A 26,653-nucleotide genomic window follows, 5' to 3' on the forward strand; every position below is an offset into this window, starting at 1 on the left:
CATTTAGGAGTGTGGCACCTACCCCCCCAACTCTCTCTCACTTGCTCATCCTTTTGCCATGTGACATGACTGTTCCTCCTTTGCCTTCTACCATGATTGGAAGCTTCCTGAGGCCTCTTTAGAAGCCAAGCAGATGCCAGCACCATGCTTCCTGTATAGTCTGTAGAACCGTGAGCCAATTAAATCTCTTTTTTAAATAAATTATCCATTCTCAGGTATTTACAACAATGTAAGAACAGCCCAATATAGGCTTTGAATTCCATAATTGCCAAATTTTAATAATCATAATGTGTACTGATTTATTTATGTGCAGAGAGAACTACTGACTCGATTCCAGGGAGGCAGGACATAATTAAGTCAACCTTGCCTGTGGGAGATGAGCAGACACCTGAAACAGGTTACAAAATAAGAAAAGAGCCAGTCAACTGAGGACCCCTGTGAATGGGCCCAACTAATGAACTCTAGTAATGATGTTGAATAACCAGTTCCAGGTTTCCCATTTCTGCACTACAATTCTCTCATGTTATCCTCAAGGCTTTGGTAAAGTTTACTATGAACCACAATCATCCTAGTAATGTCTCTGCTTTGGACAATAAAGTAAAATTGCTGAGAACAATCCCAGGAGGATATAGACCAGAGAAAACTGTAGCGGGCTCAAGAAGCTTTGGAAGACAGCAGAAGTCTGTCTTTGGAAGAGAGCAGAGAGACCAGAGCAGCAGACGAGAGGTGATGGGCAGCACCCAGGATAGATTCATAGAATCTGAGGATTGTCAGAAACACTCTGTATGGGTAATACTAAAAAATATGGTACATCCTGCAGTATAAAAGTTACAACTATGTTTATTGAGGTTTTATGGCAAAATAACCCCTCAAGTTTAAAAAACCTACAGTTTTTAGATAATCTGCTGATTCAGAATATATGTAACGGACAAAAAAGCATTTTTGTTAATTAAATACTTTACATAAATTATTCTTTATAAAAAAATCATGTACATTTAGATAATGGTAGCATTAATGTGACAGTATTTATTTAGACACAGACACATGGCTTTGTGGACTCCTCTAATAATTCTATAGAATCCTAGGAGACCAGGACCCCCACGTTGGCAAACATGGAATTGTATCATAAATCATGACCCTACTGGCCAGCCCCCTGACACAACCGTGTCCTGTAACAAGTATAATTTTACTGTCTAACTCATAAGCCTTCCTCCACCTATCTTTAACTCCCCACTTCTTCTATTTAGAATTATAGACTATTTGAGCTAAAAAAACAAACAAACAAAAAAACAAAAAACAAAAAACTTAGTGCCCTTCTAATCTATTTCTCAGGTGGTTCATAGATATTGAAAGGCTAGATAACTATGATTGTCTACATGCAGAAGACAATCCCAGAGGGCCTCAGCAATATATCTGGAAAATAGGATGTAGAAATTTCTCACGCTAGACTCTATCCCACAGTTCAATCAGTTGTTCAGTCCTGAGTTCTGGAGCGAATATTGGGCACTGATAGCACATCACCACTTGAGGGCTGTAGGCTGACACATTAGTGCATCCTTTCCTAAGCCATATCCAAGCCTCATTAGTTACATGGTGCATAGTCACATGGTAGAAAATCATTCTTGAGGGAACAATTAAGTATCACTCCCAAAAATTCTAAATCATTTTCAATGTGACTGAGATGGAAAAGCATCATTTAATTAGCAAGTGCAATAAAGTTGTGACATTTAAAGTAAATTATGACATACTTTTCTCTTTCCTTGGTACACTGAATGGTGATATATTGATCTTTATAGTTGCCATTTCCAAGTTTTAATTGTTTTTTCTTAATTAGTTAATCCAAAAAATGTCAATTAGGTAATTATCCTTTTGCTGTTTGAATCATCTTCATTTATTGAGCAAAAGAAAATTGACTTCAGAAGGAGAAATGCAATTACAATATAATACCAGGGGAAATATTATATCATTGAAGTATTATAAAACAATATTGTATATGAGCAAAACTCAGTTTATTTTATAGGTGTAAAAGAAATGTTCTTTTTCTGAATTCTAAAAAGTAATTTCCCAAACAAATGATCAAATATAAATTAGCTAATCCAAAGTCATTTTTATTCACTTATGAATGTAGTAATTCATTTGAAAAATATCTGTTGAGTGTCAATTATATGCCTGCCCAAACAGTTTTATAATTGTTTTAACGGACTCCAATGGATGAGAAAAAAATTATAAAAACTATTAACACCAATCCATATATAATTCCAAAATGTGGTAATTCTTAGATAAAAAAAAAAAAATTACAAGGTTTTATGTGAGTGTATCAGGACTTGGCTCATTGATAGTATGAACTGTATAAAGGAAGAAATGTAGTTAACTGGTATTGAAGCAGGAAAAGAGTATTTCATGCAGGAGAGACGAGCACATTTTAGGAACTGAAGGAAGGTCAGTGTGGCCAGAGCAAAGGGATGAGGGAAAGACAGACACAAGATGAAGTGGGTCAGTTAGTAGGGGCCACAGCATTTAGACATACTAAGAATCTATTCTATCCTAACAGTGACAGGAGGTCATTGAAGGATTTTAAGTGATAGTATGACAATCAAAACTGAATTTTAAAAGGTTCATTTTGGCTTCAGCAAACGGAATAGATTGGAAAAGAGGAAAAATAGGTTCAAGAGATGAGTGAGGAGCAATTGCAGTGTTTCAAGTGAGGGATGGTGGGAACTCAGACATGTTGGAGTTCAGAAAGCAATGCCTCAAAGTGAAAACTTCAGAAGCAGCCTCAGAAGCAAAAGTTTTTCTTTGATCTTGGCCTGCCTTCCTGTCTGGCAGTCCCATTCTCCCCTGAGGCTTGTCATAAAAACTAGAATCCCTCTTTCCCAAGGCAGATCGCAGAAATCAGAATCCCTATTTTTCCAAAGCCAGCCATAAAACCTAAAAATGTGACTCTAATCTTCCCTCTCCCTTTCTGTGTAAAAACTGTCCATAAACAAATTATCTAACTCATTCAACCATAGGTCTGAAGAACCCCTCCATTTCAGAGAGGGTCCTGCCCCAAATCCAGAAGGAAAGAATGCATGCTCAGAGCAGCCCAGAAGAATCTAGACTGACAGACCTTGCTGGATTTCCCCAGTCAGACTATTAGCATGAGATCATACCAGTTTTGTCTAATCATATTTCTGTACGGGAGTCCATCCTTTTTTGAACCTAAGCGTAAAAATGGAAAATTGCCCCTGTATCTTGGGGTCTTCATTCTGAAGGCTCCTGTGTATTCATGTTAAATAAATTTGTGTGCCTTTTCTCCAATTAATGAGCCTTTGTGAATTGATTTTTCAGCAAACCTTCTATAGAAAGTAGAGTTTATATGTTCTATTTAACAATCCATAAAGTCCCAAGTTATTTGTGTTCCACAATTGACCTATTTTTACAGAATTATATGTGTCAAAGGAAAAAAGAAAGCAGAGCGATATAATAGAAGGTACATGTGGTTTGGTTTAGAATCCGTTCTGAACTTTTGGCTCCTCTGCCTATTATCTAAGGGACCTTATACAAGGCACTTCGGCTCTTGAAGCCTCAGCTGCCACCTCTTTGGAGTTCACAAAAGAATACCTCTCACAACTGAGATGATGAGGTGTGACAATGTACGTGATTCTCTCAGCATGTGGAAGGCAAGTTAATATTGAAGAGCCGCAGGACAAATCAGCTGATCTCATCACTTCGGCTTAGAAATACCACCTTTCTTTTGAATCGTGTTCCTCCTACTGGATTTTCCTGCAAGTGAACACCACTGTACATCCCCTAGAAACCCAGGAGACATGCGTTTCCCTCACCCTCCATGATCAAGTCATATAAACTCTAGTCTCTAAAAAGGTCTTAAATCTGTGGATGGACTGCTTTTCTCATCCTCTTTCACGACCCAACAACACCAGCCTCTCTAGCTTAGATGATCCTCTTCACTGAGTTTCCTGCCCCAGTTTTGCTGCCCTCTCATCCATTCTTGACACCAGCCAAGCAAATCTTACCATCTTAGTTCTTCAGTCGTCCCCTTACATCACGAAAAGCTCACACAATTTCTTCATATAACCTGTAACATACTTCACGAAATACACTCTGCTTACTTCCCAGGCTTCTCTCTTGCTGCTCCTCTGCTCCCCTCTGGTCCAGCACTTGAAAGAAACTACCCTCCATTCAGGACTTGTAACTCTCAGACACACTCCCTTTCACCTCCAAACACAGGCCACTGCACGTTTGTGCTTCCTCCTGGCTGGAATGCTCTTCATCCAAGGCTTCTCTTCACTTGGGCAACAACTACTGAAAACTGAAGTTTTGGCACAGATAATACCTTGTTTGGGATGCACTTTTTTTTTTCACTTGATGGTATCCTAAGTATGTAGGATTGCCTGTAGGGAGTCTGACTGGATCGCCGAGAGTCACACAGGTTGGAGGCGGTGGTGTCAGAAGACACAGGCCTCCTGCCACGTGTTGCAGTGTCCCTCTTCCTCCATCATGCTGACACCAGCCTCATCTATCTGCATTGCATTTGCTGTCTTCATTAAGACTTAGATACATTATTTTCACGTGGTTTCAAAATGTTGTACATTTATATTGTGGGTTATGGTTTTGCGCCTAAAACAGACCAGCGTCACCTCCTCTCCAAAGCCTTCTTTGACTCTCCTAGTAAGTGGAAGTCATGGCTTCAGTGCTCTTGTGGCACTTGCAAACATTCGTGCAACAGTTTTCAGACTTACCTCCTTTCTCATGATGTTGTGAATGCTTTTGAAACTAGGACTATATTGGATTCATTTTACATCTCTGGTACCCAGGACTGCTCTTGGGACAGAGAAGCACTGAGTATTTGTTGAACTTAATTGCACTCCAGAGCTGAAAAATGTCCAGATTAGGGCAAGTAAAGACATGCCACAAAAAAAAAAAAAAAAAAAAAAGGGGCGGGGGAGAAACTAAGATGATGGCTCTCCCTTCTGGAGATACAGAGTTTAAGATAAGGCCTGGCTCTGACTAACATAAAGACCAAGAAGGCAATAAAGAAAATGGTGCAACTATAGGAATAGATGTCCTGTCCAGGTGAGTACCAGCAATCCCTCAGTGACCCTCCTGCCTTTTTTCACTCAGGACAGAGAACTGGAGTTGGGAAGGAAGATGCTCTTACTTTCACAAAGCTGGACACTTAAGAGCACTTTCTATGCCTGCTCTGGAAGCCCGAAGTCAGCGCTAGAAAAGCTGGTTTCACTCACGCCTGTAATCCCAGCACTTTTAGAGGCCAAGGTGGGCGGATCATGAGGTCAGGAAAACGAGACCACCCTGGCTGACACAGTGAAACCCCATCTCTACAAAAAATTAGCCAGGCGTGGTGGCGGGTGCCTGTAGTCCCAGTCACTCGGGAGACTGAGGCAGGAGAATGGCTTGAACCTGGGAGGTGGAGCTTGCAGTGAGCCAGATGAGGCCACTGCACTCCAGCCTGGGCGACAGAGAGAGACTCCATTTAAAAAAAAAAAAGAAAGAAAAAAAGAAAGAAAGAAAGAAAAGCTGGTTTCACAAGTATTACAGGTTCCTGGCAGAATTAGAGTCATTCAATTGTGATAGAAATAGAACCAAGCTTGGGGCAAGAATTCAACTGTTACTCCTGGTCTTCTCCTGGGGCCTTGGGCAAATCTCTGAGTTTAATTCCCTCCTTCATTCAATTGTGATAGAAATGAAACCAAGCTTGGGGCAAGAATTCAACTGTTAGTCCTGGTCTTCTCCTGGGGCCTTGGGCAAATCTCTGAGTTTAATTCCCTCCTTCGCAAAATAAGCTGTTTGAACTAGATGATCTCCAACAGCCTTTTCTGGTTCAGGAAATCTGCAATTTATGGGCTTGACATACGATTTACTTAAAGCAGCTACATAGCCAAGGTTGAGAAAACAGTCAATCTCAATGTATGCACTGCAGACACCCAAACTCATCCTTTTCATTCTTTACTTGATCTGCACTAGCAGAAGCACACAAGCCTGACCACATCCCCTCATCCATATATGGTAAGCAGCACAGCCAAAACCTTCTTCAACCAAAAGATAGTGATGCAGTGAGGTTGTAAAGCAGGAGTTTTCAAAGTATTATAATCAACTAGGCAGTTGTTTTAAAAAAACAAGTTCCTAGGCCTTGCTTCGGACGTGCTGCTAAATCAGGATCTCCAAGATAAAACCCTAGAAATGTGTATTTTTTTACAAAGTTCCCCTTCAATTTTGATTTGGGGATCATTTTTAAAGGAAAAATTTGTATTTCCCAAAGATTAGCTTATGAATTACTTTCATAAGAATTATGAAAGATACTTGTTAATAGCTGGAAGTGTGGCCAACAATCTGCATTATAGTAATTCTTCCAGTGACTTTATAAATACCAATATCATCCATAACTTAGCATTTATACACTTACAAATGAAATCTTTACAAGGACAAAACCTCAGGATCTATAAAACAATGTAGTAAAGATAGGCAATCACGGTTACAGTATAGGTTAATGTCATCGTGAATATTTATATTGTATTTTTCATTTCATTTAAGCTCCAAGACAATCCTGTGATATCAGAATTGTTACCCTCATTTTACTGACAAACTGAAGTGTTAGGAAGTTCAGGCAACTTACCTGGAATCACAAGATTAATAAATGTATATAATGAAACTGAAAATTAATGCCACACAGCTATGAAACAGCCTATATTGCTGCAAAATGTGTAATTAAACATTTAATACACCTTTTCATTAAACAATTGCTGAGGTCTTATCCAATGAAGCAAGATAGAATTATATTTCACTACCTGTCGGTCAGTGTTATTAACTACAATGCAAATGTTAATGTCATATAATAATAGATTAACCAAGATAAAGTGACTGTTAACTACTAAGCAGCAATGTTTCAGTGATATCCTGGAATCATAAAATGATCTAAGGTAGTCATCATTTTAGTCAACAACCCTCAAACACAAATATTTATAGTTGAGAAGCCCAGAATTATGCTGTTCAAGATCTCATACAGCTAGTGAGGAGCCTACTCAGCTCCAGACCTTAGTTGCATGACTTTGCTTTACTGATCTTCTTTACACTTGGGCCATGGGCTGGGTACCAATCCATGGCCTGTTAGGAACTGGGCCGCACAGCAGGAGGTGAGTGACAGGTGAGCAAGCAAAGCTTCATCTGTATTTCCAGCCACACCACATCACTCACATAACCACTTGAGCTCCGCCTCCTGTCAGACCAGTGGCAGCATTAGATTCTCATAGGAGCATGAGCCCTATTGTGAACTCTGCATGCGAGGGATCTAGGTTGTATACTCCTTATGAGAATCTAATGCCTGATGATCTGTCACTGTTTCCCATCACCTGAGATGGGACCATCTAGTTGCAGGAAAACAAGCTCAGGGCTCCCACTGATACTACATACATTATGATGAATTGTATAATTATTTCATTATATATTACAATGTAATAATAATATAAATAAAGTGTGCTTTACACTATCAACTCTGTGTTCTTAAATTCAATATGCTGGTGATTTGCTTTAGTGCTATAATAAAACTTCATTAGACATGATTTTTGTTTTCAGGGAATAAAACTTTTTTTTCACTTACTGGTTCTTCTAAATTTATTTAATAAAATATTTGTGAAAATGTGTGCTTATCTTGAACTCTGGTAAATTAAAACAGAAAAAGTCTCCCAGATTCCTCATTCTTGAGTTGATCAGTTTTGGTTATAGGACAATAATAGGTCTTTCATAACTATGATGAAACTGTATGGACCTTAGTATTAGAAGACCTAACTTTGATTTTTTAAAAAATTTCACCAAAAATCGTCATAGAAAAGCTATATTAACTTTAACAGAATACTATATCTTCCCTTTCCTGTGGACCTAACTTTTTCTCTTCCTTCTCATTGATGTGACAAACTCTCTAAAATATGTGGACACACATGTATTTTCACAAAAGGAAAAATGATAATGAAAAAGATATCGTCAAAGAGAAATGTCCAAAGAATAAACCAAATATTTATGAGCTGCAGATGGACTTGGTGAAGGTTTTCTAATTGAGGCTTTGGTTTATTTATTTTGTTGTTTGAGGAGTGGTACAGTTTTGCATATGCATTACTCTCATCAAATTTTACATGACACTTCAGACTAAATATCCGTTTCCTGTCAAGTGTTTTATGGTAGGAGCCATTTCTTTCACAAAATCAATATATAATTTCCTAAATAAAGAAAAGGATACTTACAAATCTCTGATTAAAATATGTTGTTATTTCTGAGACAGGTTTAAAAATTCTGATACACTTTCTTTCCTGCAAATTAAAAAAAAAAAAAAAAAAAGATGAAAAGCCAGAAAAGGTGGCAATTCAGTTAATTAATCAAATTTTAATTACTTTTGGCTTTTTAAAATATTTAGTTAAAACTGGTTAGCATCACGACTTGCCCGACTTTCTTGAGAAAAGCCGAACCTCTAATTCAATCATAAAATTTTCTATTAAAAGTCAAAAGGACCTTATTTCAAATAACAGTTACTAGTTCCCAGGATTATCAGTGGATGATTGCTGCATTGATGCTGTTAGGGATCACTGTCCAGTTGAGAAATCGTCATGTAAAAACAACTGATCATTACAGGAAACATTTATAGCCACATAAAAATGATTGTAGGACAATATTTGGCATGATATCACCTTTGGAAGTTTGTAGAAACACATCAAACTTTGAGAACATAATTGTAGAGAATCTTCTGCACCCTTCATAAGTGTTCTAAGGCATTGTACCAATATTCCCAGTACCCACATAAGGATCATGTCAAAGAAATCGAACCATATTGCTCTTGGAAATCAAAGTGAACTACCTATATATAATTCCTATTCACAGAATAGGCCTTATATTTCAGGACTTAGCATCTGGCATAAGAAGGGTGAAAAATAATGGGAGTATGAACCATTGGTACACACATTAGCCACTCATAGCAATAAGGCACTTTGCAAATTCCCTTCACCACACTCTTAGTGCCTTCATTCAGCCTACCATTCACTCTTCCTGGACTGTGGCAACAACATCCTAATGATTTTCTTGTATGCATTCTTGCTTCCTGCAAATCCATTCTTTACACAGGTGTCAGAATTATTTCAAAGCAAATATAGTCATGATTATTCTATAATTAACCCTTATTAGTCTGCCTATCACCTATAATATCAAGTCCAAATCCCTTCACATGGTACATGGTGCCCTCCAAGAACTAGCCCCACGCTACTTTTCCTTCCTTTTCACCCATGCTGAACCTGCACCAATCCTAAAGCTCCACAATCACACTCCACCAGTAGAATCCTGTGCTTTATTTCTGTCACTCCTATGGCTAAGTTTATTTGCCCTCAGTCTCTTCCTCATCCCCTTGCTAGTATACCTTCTTCATCTATTCTGGGTCAACTTGGGCAATCCTTTCCAGAGCCTTCTATGCCTTCCTCAGTCTAGGCAGGTTCCTCCTACGTGCTCGAAAACACCCTGATATATATCTGTCTTTGTGCTTATCACAGGCATTACACATTTCGGTCTAGTGTCTGCCTTCCTGCTGCAAACATATTTTTTTAAACCTTTTGAGGGCATGGACTGTGACTCATTTGTCTTGTCCCCAGCACAGTGTTTCACAGATGGTAGGAGGAGTGCAATAAATATCTGTTGCATGTCAAGGTGCATTAGGTGTTTTTCAGACTTGGAGCTGCCTGAATGCATATTTTATCACCCTGGAAGAATTTTAAAATTAAAAGCAGACATCATTTTAACCTTGTTCCCATACTCAGTTTCTCAAATGATATTTGCTCTTTCTCTCACTCTTTGTCTGGGACTTTTTCCTTCAATGAGTCCTATATGTCCAGACCAAATATAAGGAACTGAGAAGAGGAAATGAGAAATAAATGAAGAAATGATGATACAGGAAGTAGTAAAAATATAAAAATTTGTAAACTTCAAAATGTATATAATGTAATGTAAATATGCACCTGTAAAAGACATGATTAAGAAAACAAAATTTTGTAGTCTTAACGTTTTCAACCATTTGGACACAGCCCTTGGCAAAGATCTGATAGAAATTATAAATAGGAATCTGGTTTAAAGTCTTTTAGATAAAACTAAACATTGCTATTTGCATTTTTAAAATGCATGTTTAAAATATCCCTATAATTTTATAACCTTCCCATGATTAAATTCTTTTTATTTTACAGAATTCCACCTATCCCTGTCTATTGCAATACAACCAAAATAAAAAAATGAGTGAAATAGTTATGTTTTTCCCTCTCCACTTCTTTCTAGTTTATTTTACATACAAATGTACCTATGTGGTGGACTTTGAAAATATTTCATCCATATTTTTTATTACTAATGTCCATAAAAATTCAGATTTAATGAAGATCTGCTTAACATAAAAATACTAAAGGTTAAGAGACTATGAGAGTCTCTACTCATCCTTTAAAATATCAATTATCAAACGTTTTACTAACAAAAGTGCGGTAATTATTGGAAAGGTTTTAAGAAAGGTAGCATGCCCCTAACAAATACAAAAATAATTTTTGTGTGTACTTGTCTTCTATATATGAATATTTATACTATGAATTATAAATATTACTATACTAATAGTCTAATATAACTTATTTGCTTATATTATTATATATGTTAAATACATTAACAGACATTACAATGAAATATAAATAGATATAATTAGATGTTCTAATATGCTTTTCATGATCCTCAACATACGATGCAGAATTTGCATGATGGTTCTACCACACCAGGTCTGATTCTTTCTGCATTCTCGCTCCTTAAACTACAACTAAATCAAGAGAAAACCTGGTGATATACATAGAAGCTAAGACATACCAACAGCCAAAAAAGCCAGTAGACTCATCAAGGTGTATTGATACCCTTTACAAAGGGAGCAGATCAAAGTATGGGTGAATCAGCAGAAATTTATCACAGTAGAAACACATGCACATTCAGAATTAGCAGAGATCTTGAATATCATTTAGTTATTTTCAAACTATTGTTTTTAGCTGAGGAATATTTTCTTTTTAAATGAACCCCTTAGTAGAAGGCCTACATTCAAGATAGATACAAGCAGTACTGCTCTGGGTACCTCGGGCTTCAAGGTCTCATGCTATACTCACTCCCCCTCCCTACTCCTCTCCTTCTCAGGGAAAACTACATGTCTACACTGCCACTTTAGAGATGAGGCTACCAGGCTGGAGATGGAACAAGAGCAGCCATTTCAAGAAAGATACAATACCGTAGCTAAAAAGATTAATCTTGGTGCTTGTCCATTCTCCTTTTTGATGGACAATCAGTACTTGCTTGCAGGGACTCGTTTCTCTGCATGTTCCAAGCTGACTTCAGTTGTAAATATAAATACTTAAACAATTAACTAACAGGATTTAAGGTAATTTTTGGTACTAGGGTTTGGTAAAATAATAAATACTTATTTTTTCTTCCAAATATATCTTTTCTAACTTGAGTTTTAATTACTCAAGCAGCTAGCCATGGTAACATGCAAATAATATGCACAAAGGAGAAGAATCTATTGGATCTCAAGCACAAAATTTCAGGGGGTGCCCAAAAGCTCAGAAATCAAGATGAATAACATGTAAATGTCATACATTTTAAAAATAAAAATTTATGCAAAGATTTATGATGATCAAAATATCAAAATTTTAAATACAGCTTTAACCCTGAACTTGTATAACTCAGTCTCATGTATCTCAACTGGTTCAGTGACTTCTCAGAAAAATGAATTGTAAACATAAAAATCATGTCAGGTTAGTTACATTATGCAAATTTCTGTCTCAAAACACCAAGGACTGTAGAGGGAGAAGGAAATGTAGTTTGGAGGACAAAGTCCAGTTAAAGGCATGTTCCGGTAAAGGCTTTTATGCTTCAGTCTGTAAGACTGGGGATCAGGTTAAGTTGCTTGGGAACAAATAAGCAACTAGACAACTGTAACACATGAGATAAGACCTAACCTATGCTTTCATCTGAACTATTTTACAATGTCAATGAGCTACTAAATCTAGTTATAGCTACTTCAATAAGTATTCTTTTTTTTTTTTGAGACAGTCTTGCTGTGTCATCAGGCTGGAGTGCAGTGGCGCGATCTTGGCTCACTGCAACCTCCGCCTCCCGGGTTCAAGCCATTCTCCTGCCTCAGCCTCCCGAGTAGCTGGGATTACAGGCGCCCACCACCATACCCAGCTAATTTTTTTTATTTTTAGTAGAGACAAGGTTTCACCATGTTGGCCAGAATGATCTCGATCTCCTGACCTCATGATCCAACCGCCTCGGCCTCCCAAAGTGCTGGGATTACAGGCATGAGCCACCACACCCGGCCCCTTTCAATAAGTATTCTTTTAAATTTTTGTTTTGTTTTTAAAAGCAAGGCATAGTTCTAAAATACATAAAAACCTGAAAGCTAAAATGTGTCCAGTGAACATCATCTGACTATGTGAAGCAAATTAACCACTTCAACTGTAAGACCTACTTTTAAAAGTCTGCTCTTAAGAGGATGCATTTAACCTCTCAAGCATTACAATGGTGAGCACAATCATCACAGAAATGGTGACATTAAAAAGGATGTGCATTCATGAGGATATTTTCTGTCCACCAACTCAAATGAACTAGCTTAGGAGAATGAATGACTCTGCCTGACACATAGTAAGTACTCAACATACATATACTAAATGAATAAATTAATGAAATGATAGAAGTTGAGAGATGGCTGGAAACAGGTATACTAGGACCAGATTATAAAGAACATTGAAACAGAGACTTCTTGCTGTGGGCCACTGAGCAAAGGTTTGATGAGGTTTAACAACAACCACCACCACCACCACCACCACCACCACCACCACCACCAAAAACACATGATTCCTTATAGAAAGAATGGGTGATGGGTGGATTGGTGGTGAGCAAATAGCAAATCTAGCAAAAGTTTTGGAAATAGCCTTGGCAATGGTCTATAAGGATCCACTAAAGGGTGAAGACTATAAAACTGGAGGAAGACGAGTGTGGCGAATACTGCTGACCGGTTTCCATTTGCTCCTCTGCACCTTTCTATAGAAATAGAAAGTTTAGCTGGGTACATAGCCACAGATAGTATTACCAAGCCTTCCATGCTGCTAGGTCATGCAACTGAATTTCTTCATTAACTATGGCTAGGTGCAGAAGTGATACATTCCACTTCCAGGTTACATACTGCAAGAGAAGGGAATGTGATCTCTCCTTCCTCTTTTGCCCTTTCTGAAAACTGGACTGCATCTGTGGTTATGAGTCATGCTCGATGAGGTGGACAAACACAATACCTTGGAGATGACAAAGCAACTAGATAGAAGGGGCCTGCATCCCTAACATGGTTAAGCCACTATGCCAGCCCTGTAGCACCTGCCTAGATTGCACATGAGATAGAACTAAACTTACATTGAGATTCATCCACTGTTATTTTTGGATTTTGCAATAACTGCCAAACTGATGTCTAAAACTAATATATATGGACATAAAAAGCATTTACAAAATGGAAAAATCCATGGAATGTGGAGATAAGCTACACTGAATGAGAGAGAATGATGAACTCAAACAATTCCAACTTTTTATGCCCAGGGAACTAAGACAACAGTGGAACCACCAACAAAATAACAGGTGAGAGGGAGACAAGTGGAATTCAGATGGTGGAAAATAGCCAAGGCAGGAGCTGAAAGTATGGGCCTGGAAGTCAGACAAAAGGAAAAATTGGAAAACAGAAATGTCAGCAAATTTGTATAGTATATACAGATGAAAAATGTGAAAATTAATAGAATCTAAGACTAAGATAGATCAGAGAATGCCAGAAGCTGAATGATGGGGTATTCTCACAGAAGGCAGGAGAGAGCAGCAGTAATCAGCAAAGGTTCAAAAAAAAAATGTTATTATCCTTTATAGGAAAGAGCTAATGATTCAAATCATGGAATAATAGAATTAGCCTTGATTCAAGCTGACAAACAAATTTAAAGGGAATCTAATGTGGGCTAAATGCCTTAAATCCATTTAAATCTCCCATGAAAAATTGAAGCAATCATTTCTTGAAATAGAAAGGCATTAATTACGGTTCTGAACAAGCCAGATCTCAATAATTCTTTAGTTTAAATTTCCAGAATTCCAAGAGAGAGAAAAACACCCAACAGGTACCTATGTCATTCTGTCCTTTGTAAATTGTCACAATAGAGGAAGAAAAGAGGTGACAGGAATGAAGGGAAAATGAAGCATAAGTATCTTGCTACTCACACATTCTTTCTAAGAGGCTGATTGCTTTTGTTTTGTTTTGTATTTTAAATAGGGATGGGGTCTCACTATATTTTCCAGGCTGGTCTCAAACTCTTGGCCTTAAGCAATCTTCCCACCTTGGTCTCCCAAAGTTTTGGAATAACAGGAGTGAGCCAATGCACCCAGCCAGGGGCTGATTGCTGTAAGTAGAAATGGCAAACTGAAACAAATCCTCCTCCTCAATTTTTATTGTTTCATTGGAAGATACAGTGATTTAAATTTCACATTAAGCTTTGAAGTTAATAAAGTTGGCAACATAGAAGCCAACTGTTACATATAAGAAGAAAGAGTTTGGGAATCTGTATCACTTGTGAGATGTGTTAATATTCCTGGAAGGTCATCAGCATTCCAGAACATTCAGGCAACATTACACTAGGCCCTCCAACCGTCCTTCTTCCCCACCTGACCTGGTTTATCCAACCAGGAGGATATTTTTTAGGGAGAAGTCAGACCAAAGATTTCTGTTTTGTATTCCGTTGTCCACTTCATATTGACAAAACATGCCATTTTAGCTTTGTCTTTGAAGATTCTTTTCTCTCTAGTTTTAGTCTGCAGAATGTGAAGTATAGCTGCTTAAGGGACATCAGGAAAGATCCGGTTTTCTTCACCAGCACATTTTCATAAAAGTCAATCATACTAATTCACTTTGTATGAGAAATTGATATCCCTCTCTCTTCCTTTGAAAAGAAATATGTTAGTAATCTCCTTTTTCTCTTCACATAGTGACTGCATTTTCCACGGTCTTTCCAATTGTTTGGAAGACCGTTTTCATTGCTGTTTTTAGCGTTATCCTTGAATCCTATATACAGTATTCCTTTAAATTCTTAATACTGGCATGCATTTTGGGATTCTAAACCCTCTCATTTTTTTACTTAATGGCCAGACAATACTTTTCCTTTCTCCAAGTAGATCAGGGTGTGAAAACCTGCTCTAAAATGACCTTTCCTTTACATATGGTTGCAGAATACCTGAACAAAGGTTGCTGTACACCAAGAAATTAGCTTGAGGGGACAGAAATCTTTTTTTCTTATTTTGAGTTGGTGTAAGAGAAGAGTGTGTATATGTTAAGTGGGAGCAGGGTAGAGGGTGGGGGTTGCATTTCATGACACAGCATTCGACATGCAAAATTGCCATTGCTTCACTCGTATCTGTCTGTATATATTTTCAGGTGTGGCCTGTGTGGTTCTAGAATTTCTGGCATTTAAATATAACCTGAAAGCCACTCAGATCAACCTGGAAAGATCTTCTCTTTACTTTTTTACCATGTGCCACATAAAAACCACAGCACCAAAATAGCAGATTCACACTTTTTTTTTTTTTGGTAAACTATTCACTGCTTCTTAATGCTTGCTTGCAAAGCCTCAATAAAAGAAGTAACTTTTAATTTTTTCCGTAACTATTAAACTTCTTAGTTTATATTACTTTCTTGCCAATATTATAAGCCTCAAACACCAACAAAAAAGTTCATAAGCTTTATGTATCTTTCATATGACTTACAGGTTTTTTTTTGCTTTTTGTTTTTTGTTTTTGAGACAGTCTCACTCTGTTGCCCAGGCTGGAGTGCATGGCGCTATCTCAGCTCACTGCAAGCTCCTCCTCCCAGGTTCACAGCATTCTCTTGCCTCAGCCTCCCGAGTAGCAGGGACTACAGGCGCCCGCCACCACGCCCATCTAATTTTTTTGTATTTTTAGTAGAGGCGAAGTTTCACCATGTTAGCCAGGATGGTCTCGATCTCCTCGGCCTCCCAAAGTCCTGGGATTACAGGCGAGAGCCACTGCGCCTGGCCAACTTACAACATTTTAATGGGTATATCTGAGATTAAAGAGGAAATTGTTAGGCATCACAGTTAATTTTGATGTTAATTATAAAATAAATTGAAAAAAAGTTAAGTCTAAGCCCAGTATTGTTACATACATAGATGCATATTTCTATCTGTCATCTATAAACATTTGTGCTCACAAAATAAAGCCAATGAAACTATGTTACATATAAAAATGACCATACCAACTCACTGGGAGGAAAGGGAGCAAACAATTGTAGAGTGCCCATGATTTTCCAGATGCTTTAAACATTCTCTCACTGAAACCTTTCAAAAACCATCAGAAAAAATAAAACAATTTAGTACCATTGGATGCCTAAGGAAGCTTGAGGTTATAATCGAGCCAGTGCCGAGCAAGGTCAAGTCATGAATCCAGGTCTGCCTGCCATACTGACTTAATACTAGTAGTAGTGGTTGACTAAGTTGATTCACAGGAGCAACAAAAAGAAATACACTTTTCAGACTTTGTCTGAAAGTAAAGTTGACGAATTCTACTTTAGAGGTCACTTTTGATATATCCCATATTTTTTCAAAATGGTTTCTATAAGATGCCCTCTTAGCATTATAGTTTAACACCAGATATTCCATCGCTTCCTTGATAAGATCAGTCACCTGCTCAAAGGAGTCCGGTCTGTTTCAAAAAGCACACACAAATGCGCCCATGAGGGCAGCTCAAGACTACTAATAAATGTATTGTCATATTGCGTATCCACCAGAAAGTGATTTGATAGACTCCAGAGATACAGAGGGGAAAGGTGGAAGAGAAGTACCAAAAAAAAAAAAAAAAAAAAAAAAAAAAGCTAGCACATATCCCCAGTTTTAAAAGATGTTTTTGAAGTAGATATTATCATTTTGTGCCCTTTTGAGTCAGTCAGGATACTGCTATTAAATGGACGTGATTTTGGTTAGCTAAATGACCCCTTACAAAGCAATAAGCAATAGTTTCTTCTTCTGCATAGGGAACCTGTCGGAAATTAAAGGGCTTTTGCAAGGTCAACCTGCTTGAATCTGGCTGAGAGGCAGTGTCGATGGTGTGTGCACTGGGCACAGGAAGTTAGATGGTCATAAAGGTTTGGTCATGGAAGGCTAAGGCTGGCAAAGACTAACATTAAAGACAGTATAATGCTATGCACGCGAGCTTTGGAGACAGACTGGCTCTAGAACATAATAGCTATATGACTTGGGCAAACTCAGCTCACATTTCTTTATTTATACTGTGGAAATAAAACTTCCACCTCACAGGATGTTGTGAAGATTAAGTGAGACAATGTCTGAAAAGTACTTAATGTAATTCCTAACACTTAGTAAGTGTTTAATAAACAGAAGTTGCTATTATGACTATTCTTTGTACCAAAGGAAAAACTGTGCTTTAGAAGGTTGAATGACTAGCACAAGGTCACAGGCCATTCCTTTACTGAAGTGTCAGGTTAGGGGGTGGAGGATAAACTCAGCTTCATCTAAAACCAAATGACCTCTAAATAACCAATTATATGCATAGGACCAGAAAATATCTATGAAAATTTCAAATGCATTTTAACTATTTTTTTTTTTCATTAAAAACTGACTTTACAACCAACTTTCTTTTTTCCTTTCCATGACATCTGTTTCCTTTCAAAACTAACTCCGTGTGAATTCCTGTGTGATTTTGATCTCATTATTTCTTGGACTGAAGGTCTCTCTCCCAAGTCTACTTTGTCCTAACATTGTCATAGCTCTTTCATTCTCCTATACCCAAGAAAAAGCACACACAGCAGAGGAATGCATTAGAAGGATCTTATTCAGAGGAACATTTCTTTACTACCTATTTAACATGCTGCAGATTTAGATGCTTTTATCTAAATAAGATGCAGATAGTTTTGAATTTTAGACTAAGAAAATAATTTGAAATAAAATTTTGCAATAAATCCATTTTAAAGGGCCCTTTGAAGAGTGACTCCTAGGCATTATCTGTGAGAACAATCTCTCAAAAGGAAACTGGCCAAATTAAGGTTTCATATTTTGCTCAACAATAAAGAGACAAAGGTTGAAATGTTCATTTCTGGTTTTCCTACTTATGTTTACTAAGCAATGCAGCCTAACCTTATTTCTTTTTGTCATTGCTGTCATTTTGAAAATTTTTTTAACCCAGGTATATGGGTCAACAAGAACAAAAAAAAAAAAGCTTAATTTTTCTAATTCATGATCTTTCTAGAACTGGAGAAGCATTGATAGAAGTTCACTGTATTAGGCTGTACAGACTATGTACTTCATGGCTGCAAGGAAGACTAATAGCTAAATGTAAACACTGTTGATGTCACTAATTTGAATTTAAAAATATACTAATATGTTTTTTACAAAGGTTTATTTTTCCCTAAAGGGGTGTTAACTAGGCATACTAAATTCTAAACATTACAATTATATACCATATATTTGCCTTTAGAAGATGAATTATTTAGATATGCTTCAATTTAAGGCATTACATTAAATTAAATTTAAAGGCAAGAAGGCTATAAACAAAATGAAAATAAACAACAACAACAAAAAACTTGATGAAAATATATTTAATGTCAGACCAGGAACAGTGGCTCATATCCGTAATCCCAGCACTTTGGGAGGCCAAGTTAGGAGGATTGCTTGAGCCCAGGAGTTCAAGACCATCCTGGGCAACATAGTGAGACTTTACCTCTAGAAAAAATAGAAAAATTAGCTGGACATGGTGGCATATACCTGTAGTCCCAGCTACTTGGGAGGATGAAGCAGAAGGATTGCTTGAGCCCAGGAGTCTGAGGTTACAGTGAGCTATGATTACACATCACTGCACTCCAGCCTGGGTGACAGAGAAAAACCACATTCTAAAATAAATAAATAAATAAATAAATAAATAAATTTAATATTTACATTAAGTATCAAAATAATCTCCTTCCTTTAATCTGAGAATGACTACAAGTCTCATATTTAGGCCAATGACAGTCATAACTAGCTGAATTTATACTTCCTATAACAGTACCTTGCTCATGTCAGGATTTGTCTGGCTCAGAGAAAAATGGCAGCTGCAGTGCTGAGTCACTAAAACCAATTCTCAATGAAGCAGCTGCTGCTGAAAGCTGGGCTTCAAACAACAATCAATCTCTGATTGTTACAGCTAGTCTGTGGATTTTGTCAGTTGTTGGTACTTTCACCACATTGCAGTATTACTGTTGTCATATCATACTGCACTAGTTGACATAACATCATCTTGTAGAGACCTTCAATATGAGAATATCCACGTCCTCATGAATACGTAAATAAGCTTTTGAAGGAAGTGGTACAAAGATCATATGTTCTAAATGCTAAAATACTAATTTTCAGTAGCATGATTCCACTCACCTCCACATTTCTCTGAGGCACTGGTCTGAAAAAATCATACTTCAGCCCTAAAACAAATACAAATATGGTGTTCTGGGTCCCATTGTTTCCCCCGAAAATATATGAAAGTCCTAACCCCCAGTACACGTGAATGTGATCTTATTTGGAAATAAGGCCTTGGCAAATGTAACCAAGTTAAGATGAGGTCACACTGGAGTAGGGTAGGCCCTTGATCCAATATGACTGGTGTCCTTATAAAAAGGGGGAAGGCAATGTAAGGACAGACACATGGAGAATGTCCTGTGAAGAGAGAGGTGGGACACATCTACCAGCCGAGGGATACCTGGAGCTACCAGAACTGAAAGAGGCAAGAAGGATCCTCCCCTCTAGGCTTCAGAGGGAGGATGGCCCTGGAAACACTTTGAGTTTAGGCTTGTGTCCTCCAGAACTATGAGCAAATAAATTTCCTTTGTTTTAAGCCACCCAGTCTGTGGTACTTTCTTGTGGCAGCCATTTTGGTACATCCACCTGGGGATGATGGTAGACTCTTAGCAGCTCCTGGAGGGCACAGGTATAAACTATGTTAATCCAGGAAACGTAGTAATTTAACAGACTCTTCTTTCAGGTTACATTTTCTCAGATTCATATTTTTTAAATTAAAGCATCTCTAAATGTGTAGCCAATTCCTAAGATAAGCAAAACCAGGATCAGACTAATAGATCTTAGATTAAAGAATACATTAAAATGGTTTGAAATGAACCAAGTATTCAAGAATAGCTTGTGCTTCTAGTGCTTTTAGGTGTCATCTCATGATCTGTGGGTATTAACAGATATCAAGCTATCACCACAATTACCCATGCCCAGAAGTTTCAATACACTGAAAAGAACAGAGATGTAACAGAATCACCAGAGTCCAATTTCCATGAAATTTTTCAAGGCAAAGGAAATGAAGACGAAATAATACAATCGGGATAAGGGAAACAACAGAAATAGACCTAAGGAATTGAGTCACTAAACTAAACCTACATAATTTATTGCTCAGGCCTCTCTCTTGGAAGGCAGACAAACAGCAACTAGAATCAGACACCCCTGAGTGTTGCTAGCTCCGCTACTGACTAGCTCTGTGTCTTTGGACAAGTTATATACCCTCTCTAAACTTCAGTTTACTCATTAGTAAAGAGACAGTAATACTTTCACCAACCTCATAAAGAAAGCTTTCAGTAGTTGTAGAAATGTTATTACTAACTTCAATGTTAGCTTAAGTTGCCACTTCACTCATAGAAAAGATATTCCTCTATGCCTCAGCTTTATGTTTTTCCACCAGAAAGAGGCCAGGTACTTTGGGAGGCCAAGGCAGGTGGATCACCCGAGGTCAGGTGTTCGAGACCAGTCCAACATGGGGAAACCGTGTCTCTACTAAAAATACAAAAAAATAAAAATAAAAATAAAAGAATAACTGGGCATGGTGGTGCATGCCTCTAATCCCAGCTACTCAGGAGGCTGAGGCAGAAGAATTGCTTGAACCCGGGAGGCGGAGGTTGCAGTGAGCCAAGATTGTGCCATTGTACTCCAGCCTGGGCAACAAGAGTGAAACTCCAAAAATAAAAAATAAAAAAAGGAGACAAGGAAAGAAGAGAGAAGGAAGGAAGGAAGAAAGGAAAGAAGAGAGAAGGAAGGAAGGAAGGAAGGAAGGAAGGGAAAGAAGGAAGACCAACTCCAAAATTGGTGAACTCTAAAAAGTACTCATAGTGCCAATAAAGTTACCGCCACAATCACCTGGACTCAACTGAACAATTTTACTCTTCACTGCAAAGAGTAAAACCTTTGTAAACTTTGTTGCTAAGAATGTCTCTAAAATGTTTCAATTTCTCTCTCCTGTTAGGTAAATACAAGATACTGAAAAAGGAAGTATCCTTTTGGTAACTGAGTCTCTTGCAGTTTTGATGGTCATCATTATGAATATCTAATATTATTAAGATGGTCTTTTTAAAATTATACTTTAAACTAATAAATATATCACAATAGCCTTTTATAATATATAAAATATGCTTATAGTGCTGAATCTATCCCCTGATAACATCATCCTATTATTTTGCTTTATTTTGCTTCTTCATCCATATATGAAGTTTCAAGTATCTAAAAAGCCAGCTATCATGTCCTAAGTCTTCACTTCTAGAGCTAAAATAAGTATCAATCATACACAATATTTTTAAAAAACTCCCCCAAACTGTTCTAGAACAGTTAAATTTTTTAACCTAAATATAGTCATTGATATTTAAGACTGAAAAATATCATATTGTTGATGTCAGTATATCAGTCTGTCCTGATATCATTGGGTCTACGTATGTTCTTTTCTTAGCCTTGTGTCATCAGCACAGTTGACTGAAATACCTTCTAATATTAAACAGTTTTGTCAAGAAGAGTGATATGAAGAATGTCACTAAAGATTTTCCTGCACCTTGAAATAGGTCCTTTTAAGAAAGAAAGAGAGGGTTCATAAATAGATCTTGGATCTGAAGACTTTTTAAGATGGAAATATTCCTCAAAGTGATCTACAGGTTCACATACAAGCCCCATCAAAATCCAACTTGCTTTATTACAGAAATTGACATACTGATCCTGAATTTTAATCAGAATTCAAGAAATGCAAAACAGCCAAAGCCCCCTTGAAAAAGAACAAACTTGGGGGACTCACCTTTATTGATTTCAACATTTACTAACAAAGCTACAGTTACTAAGACAGTATGATACTGGCAAAAGACACATAGATCAATGGAATAGAATTGAAAGTCCAGAAGTAAATCCATACGTTTATAGTGAATTGATTTCTTTTTTTTTTTTTTTTTTTTTTTTTTTTGAGGCCAGTCTTGCTCACAGTGCCCAGGCTGGAGTGCAGTGGCTGGCGATCTGGGCTCACTGCAAGCTCCGCCCCCGGGTTCACGCCATTCTCCTGCCTCAGCCTCCCAAGTAGCTTCTGGGACTACAGGCCACCACCTACGCCCGGCTAATTTTTCTTGTATTTTTTAGCAGTAGAGACGGGGTTTGTCGATAGCCAGGATGGTCTCGATCTCTCCTGACCTCGTGATCCGCCCGTCTCGGCCTCCCAAAGTGCTGGGATTACAGGCTTGAGCCACCGCGCCCGGCCGAATTGATTTTCAACAAGTGCCAAGACAATTCAGTGCAAGAAAGCACTGTCTTTTCAAAAAGGTATGCTGAGACGATTGGATATCAGATGCAAAAGAATGAAGTTGGACCCATACCTCACACAATACACAAAAATTAACTAAAAATGAACCATAGATCTAAATGTAAGAGCAAACACTATGAAACTTTTAGAAGAAAACATAGGAGTAAGCCTTTGTGACCTTGGTTTAGGCAATCATTTCTTAGATATGACACCAAAGCACAAGTGACAAAAAAAAAATTGATAAATTGAACTTCATCAAAATAAAAAGCCTTTGTGCACCAAATGACAGCATCAAAAGTGAAAAGACTACCTACAGAATTGGAAAAAAACACTTGCCAATCATATGTCTGACAAGAGACTTGGACCTTAAGTATATATAGAACTACAACTAAATAATAAAAAGATAAGTAACCCAATTTAGAATATGGGCAGTGAACATAAATAGACATTTCTACAAAGAAGGTATGTAAATGGTCAATAAGCACATTAAATGATACAGAACATCATTATCCCCTATTAGGAAAGTGCAAGTTAAAACCATGTTGAAATATCACTTTACACTCACTAGGATGATTATAATTTAAAAAGACAATGACAAGTGTTGAGAAGGATACAGAGAAATGGCAGGCCTCATTCATTGCTGGCTGGAATGTAAAATGATGCAGTCTCTTTGGAAAATAGTTTAGCATTTCCTCAAACTGTTAAACATAGGGTTACCATGTGATCCAGCCATTCTACTCCCAGATATATAACCATAACCAAGAGTAATGAAAGTATATGTCCACAAAGAACTTCTACAGGAATATTCACAGCAATGTTGCTCATAATAGCCTAAAAGTGGAAAAAACACACAGGTCCATCGTCACTGATAAATGCATAAATAAAATGTAGTATATTCTTACAATGTAATATTACTTGGCAATAAAAAGGAATGAAGGATTGATACATGCTACAACATTGATGATCCTTGAAAACATTATGCTAAATGAGAGGAACCACATGTTGTATGATTCGATTTATATAAAATGTCCAAATATCAAATTTACAAAACAAGAAAAATCTGTGGTAGCCTAAGGATGGTGAGGGAGTCCCTAGGCTTTGGGGGAAATAGGGAGTCACAACTAATGTTTATAGGGTTTATCTTTGGGGTGAAGAAAATGACTTAAATGGATTGTGGTGACGTGACAGTGTGTGAATATACTAGAAACTATTTAAATGGGAGGCTTTTATGGTAGCAAATTATGTCAATAAAGTTTTTTTAAGCTAAATAAATTGACTCAGATGATGTTAGTGCTGAGTGTGAATCTCTGAGGGAGGATTGCAGTGTGCGGTATGCCATTCATGTTTATCCATACAATTTATTCTTGTAGCATTTTGATGAACACATTGATTACAGATCCCAAATTGAGCTTATTTTATTTTTTCAAATGTAGAAATAAGATGCCAGCTTGTTACATTTAACAGATCATGTATATTTTCTACCTTTTGATTATTTTTCTAAAACACTAAAAATGTCTAAGTATAAATATTTAATCTATAACTGTGTCTTATACATAAAAGTTTTATTAAATGAGTGGGTCTTGAGATGAATGGTAATATTGATTGCAGAAATAGATCAATCACTAGGCTTTCTCTCTTATTTACAATCCTGTCGCAAATGTGTTTTCTTGAAGAAATCACACATTTCCATATGAGAACATTTTCCTTTGGTTGCTTAATAATAAACATGATCATTTTAGCCTAATTCTTTAGGCTATAGAATTGCAAAGGTGAGGAGAACTGCCTGCTTGTATTCTAATCAAGAATTTGTACTTAATGAAACAGAAACTTTTTAGTGTAAGTAACCATGTGCTCATTTAATTCCAAGATATCCATGCCCTGTATACTTTCCAGCGATTACAATTGTAAACATATAGTAAGCCTTCTCAGCCCTGAGGTCCAAGCATGAACATGATTGTATCTGTGGTTTAGTCTGTAAGAGAATAACATATCCCAAGGCTACAGCATGATCAATTTGGAAAGGACCTTAGAGGAGAATATGTTTAACTCTTTCATCTCAGTCCTCTAGTTCCATAGCTGAAATCCTACATGCTTTGGTCTCCGAGTTGCTGAGATGAAGAGTGAAAGTGTAATTAGGTCTCTAGAGATTCAGCCCAGTGTTCCTTCCACCATATCATCTTGTCTTTCAAAACAAAGGGCAACATGGGCTTCTTCACTTTTGACCATATTGTCTACAACAGTGGAAGTGCATATGAGTATGAGAAACCCACCTTAATTGGTGAGGGCTTTTCTCATGTATGTCAGAATCCACCAGGCTCTGCTGTGCTCAGAAAACACCTGCAAATGATTCAGTGATTAGCCTTCTCATTTATCCAGAAATTTGTTTGACATTTCCAACTCATTTGTAAAGGAAAACTAAAGTAGATAATTAATTTTCATGCTCTTTCAGAATATTTTAATATCATGCTGCACTAGATAAATGTTTCCATTTTTATTTTTCTTTAACGCAGCTCTTTCTATTGTGTACTGTCATTCTCTGTGTCTTTTCACATGAAAGCTTCTTGTTTTTTTCCCATTTTTTTCTTTTAATTGTGTTCTCTAAATATAGCATGACCAGGAACCTCTCAGCTAATAGATTTTCAATTACTTCATTTCTACATTTACAGATTCTCCTCTCGCTACTTCATTAAATCAGTGCTAGTGATACACATAGGCAACTTTACTGAAAAATAGCTCAAGACTGAGAGTTATTAAATTATAGTTTTAACCTGCACTTGTACCCCTGAAATTAAAATAATAGTTAAAAATAAAAATAAATGCTAGTTAAGAAGATGCCTTTCCTTTCAAACAGTGGAACTCTCGCCATGTTTCACTCTTGCCATTTCACTGTTTGAAAGGAAAATCATATTCCTTTCACAAAGATAAGTTTACTCAGTGCTTTTGCGGGGAAAACAATCAAGTACCTATAGCTAGATCATATAAGAACCAAATGGTCTCACAAAATGATTTCATATTCAGTTTGATTTATCCGTAGATCGATTATGCACAATGTCTTTAAAAGCACAATTACATTTTGCATAATCTCAGAGGGAAACAGCACAGTAAGGAATGAATCTTTCAGATGTCAACAATTTTGAAAATATCTTTCTAAAGAGTATTCACACATACGTAGAACTCTCTATGTAGACATTTAAAAATACATTCAAGTTTATTTTATATGTATATAAAGCCTCATTAACTTGCTAAGTCAATTACAGACTAAATAAAATTCTAATGAGAGCTAGAGATCTTTAAACTTTGTCAGGAAAAAAATTATTTTAAAGTGTTTAGAAGCATGTAAATAACATGCAAATAGAAATGTCTCTTCATTTTGAAAGTTCATGTGACTTCTATTTGGTAAAGTGTAGTTTCATTCCTTATGAAAAGTTGCTTTGATTAATAATATTATATAATTCAAGCTTACTGTTTAATATTATTTTAAAATGGGTGTTCCATTAGGCTGTGATTCTTTTTTGCTCAGCCCTATATTCCCAGCAGTATCTAGAGGAGTGCCTGGCAGATGGTAAGTATGTGCTCAATAAAAATTTGTCAAATGAATGCTTAACAAATAAATAAATGCTACTGTTAACATAAACATTTAACATTACCAAGATTCCTTCTCTTCAGTGATTCCTGGTTCAGAGGTAAGAGGATGTGGCAGCCAGTAGTGGTCCTGAGATAGGTCTGCTTTTGCCAACAAACAAGGCTTTCCTCTGGCCATAATTCAGAAAGACCTCTGCCCAGAAAGGGTCCCCACTAATAAGGAAAAATCAAGCTTAAACTCCAAGTTTATGTTAAACTTCCATGTGATCTGTGCATCACACCATTACGAAAGCAACAATTTCAAGCTTGAAAACAGGAAAAATAAGAGTATAAACGAATGAAGGCAATTGGTTAAATGTTAAATATCAGGGAATTGGATTTATTAACATCTCAAGGG

At 37.0% G+C, this 26,653-nt stretch overlaps 1 protein-coding gene and 1 long non-coding RNA gene across 10 annotated transcripts in view; one reads left to right on the forward strand and one right to left on the reverse strand.

The window, feature by feature from the left end:
* LOC116275372 overlaps positions 1-3,300 on the forward strand; it is a 30,613-nt gene extending 27,313 nt beyond the window's left edge. Inside the window, exon 3 of the long non-coding RNA XR_004184424.1 lies at positions 3,012-3,300. This is a non-coding gene — a long non-coding RNA (uncharacterized LOC116275372). The remainder of the gene's footprint in view (positions 1-3,011) is intronic.
* PKIB (cAMP-dependent protein kinase inhibitor beta) overlaps positions 1-26,653 on the reverse strand; it is a 114,976-nt gene that overhangs the window by 39,418 nt on the left and 48,905 nt on the right. For 5 of the 9 annotated variants that reach the window (XM_031667460.1, XM_009206184.4, XM_009206185.2 and 2 more), the window contains exon 3: positions 8,253-8,318. The exons of 2 other annotated variants lie outside the window; for them this stretch is intronic. Coding sequence is in view for 1 of the 7 variants with exons in the window: in XM_031667459.1 (XP_031523319.1) it covers positions 8,253-8,318 (66 nt within the window). In the remaining 6 variants the exon portion in view is untranslated. Of the gene's footprint in view, positions 1-8,252; positions 8,319-24,944; positions 25,012-26,653 lie in introns of all 9 variants that reach the window. 2 more of the 9 variants (XM_009206186.4, XM_009206183.4) reach the window with 1 other exon arrangement.

Source organism: Papio anubis, chromosome 6 (genome assembly GCF_008728515.1).
Source record: "Papio anubis isolate 15944 chromosome 6, Panubis1.0, whole genome shotgun sequence".
Lineage (NCBI taxonomy): Eukaryota > Metazoa > Chordata > Mammalia > Primates > Cercopithecidae > Papio > Papio anubis.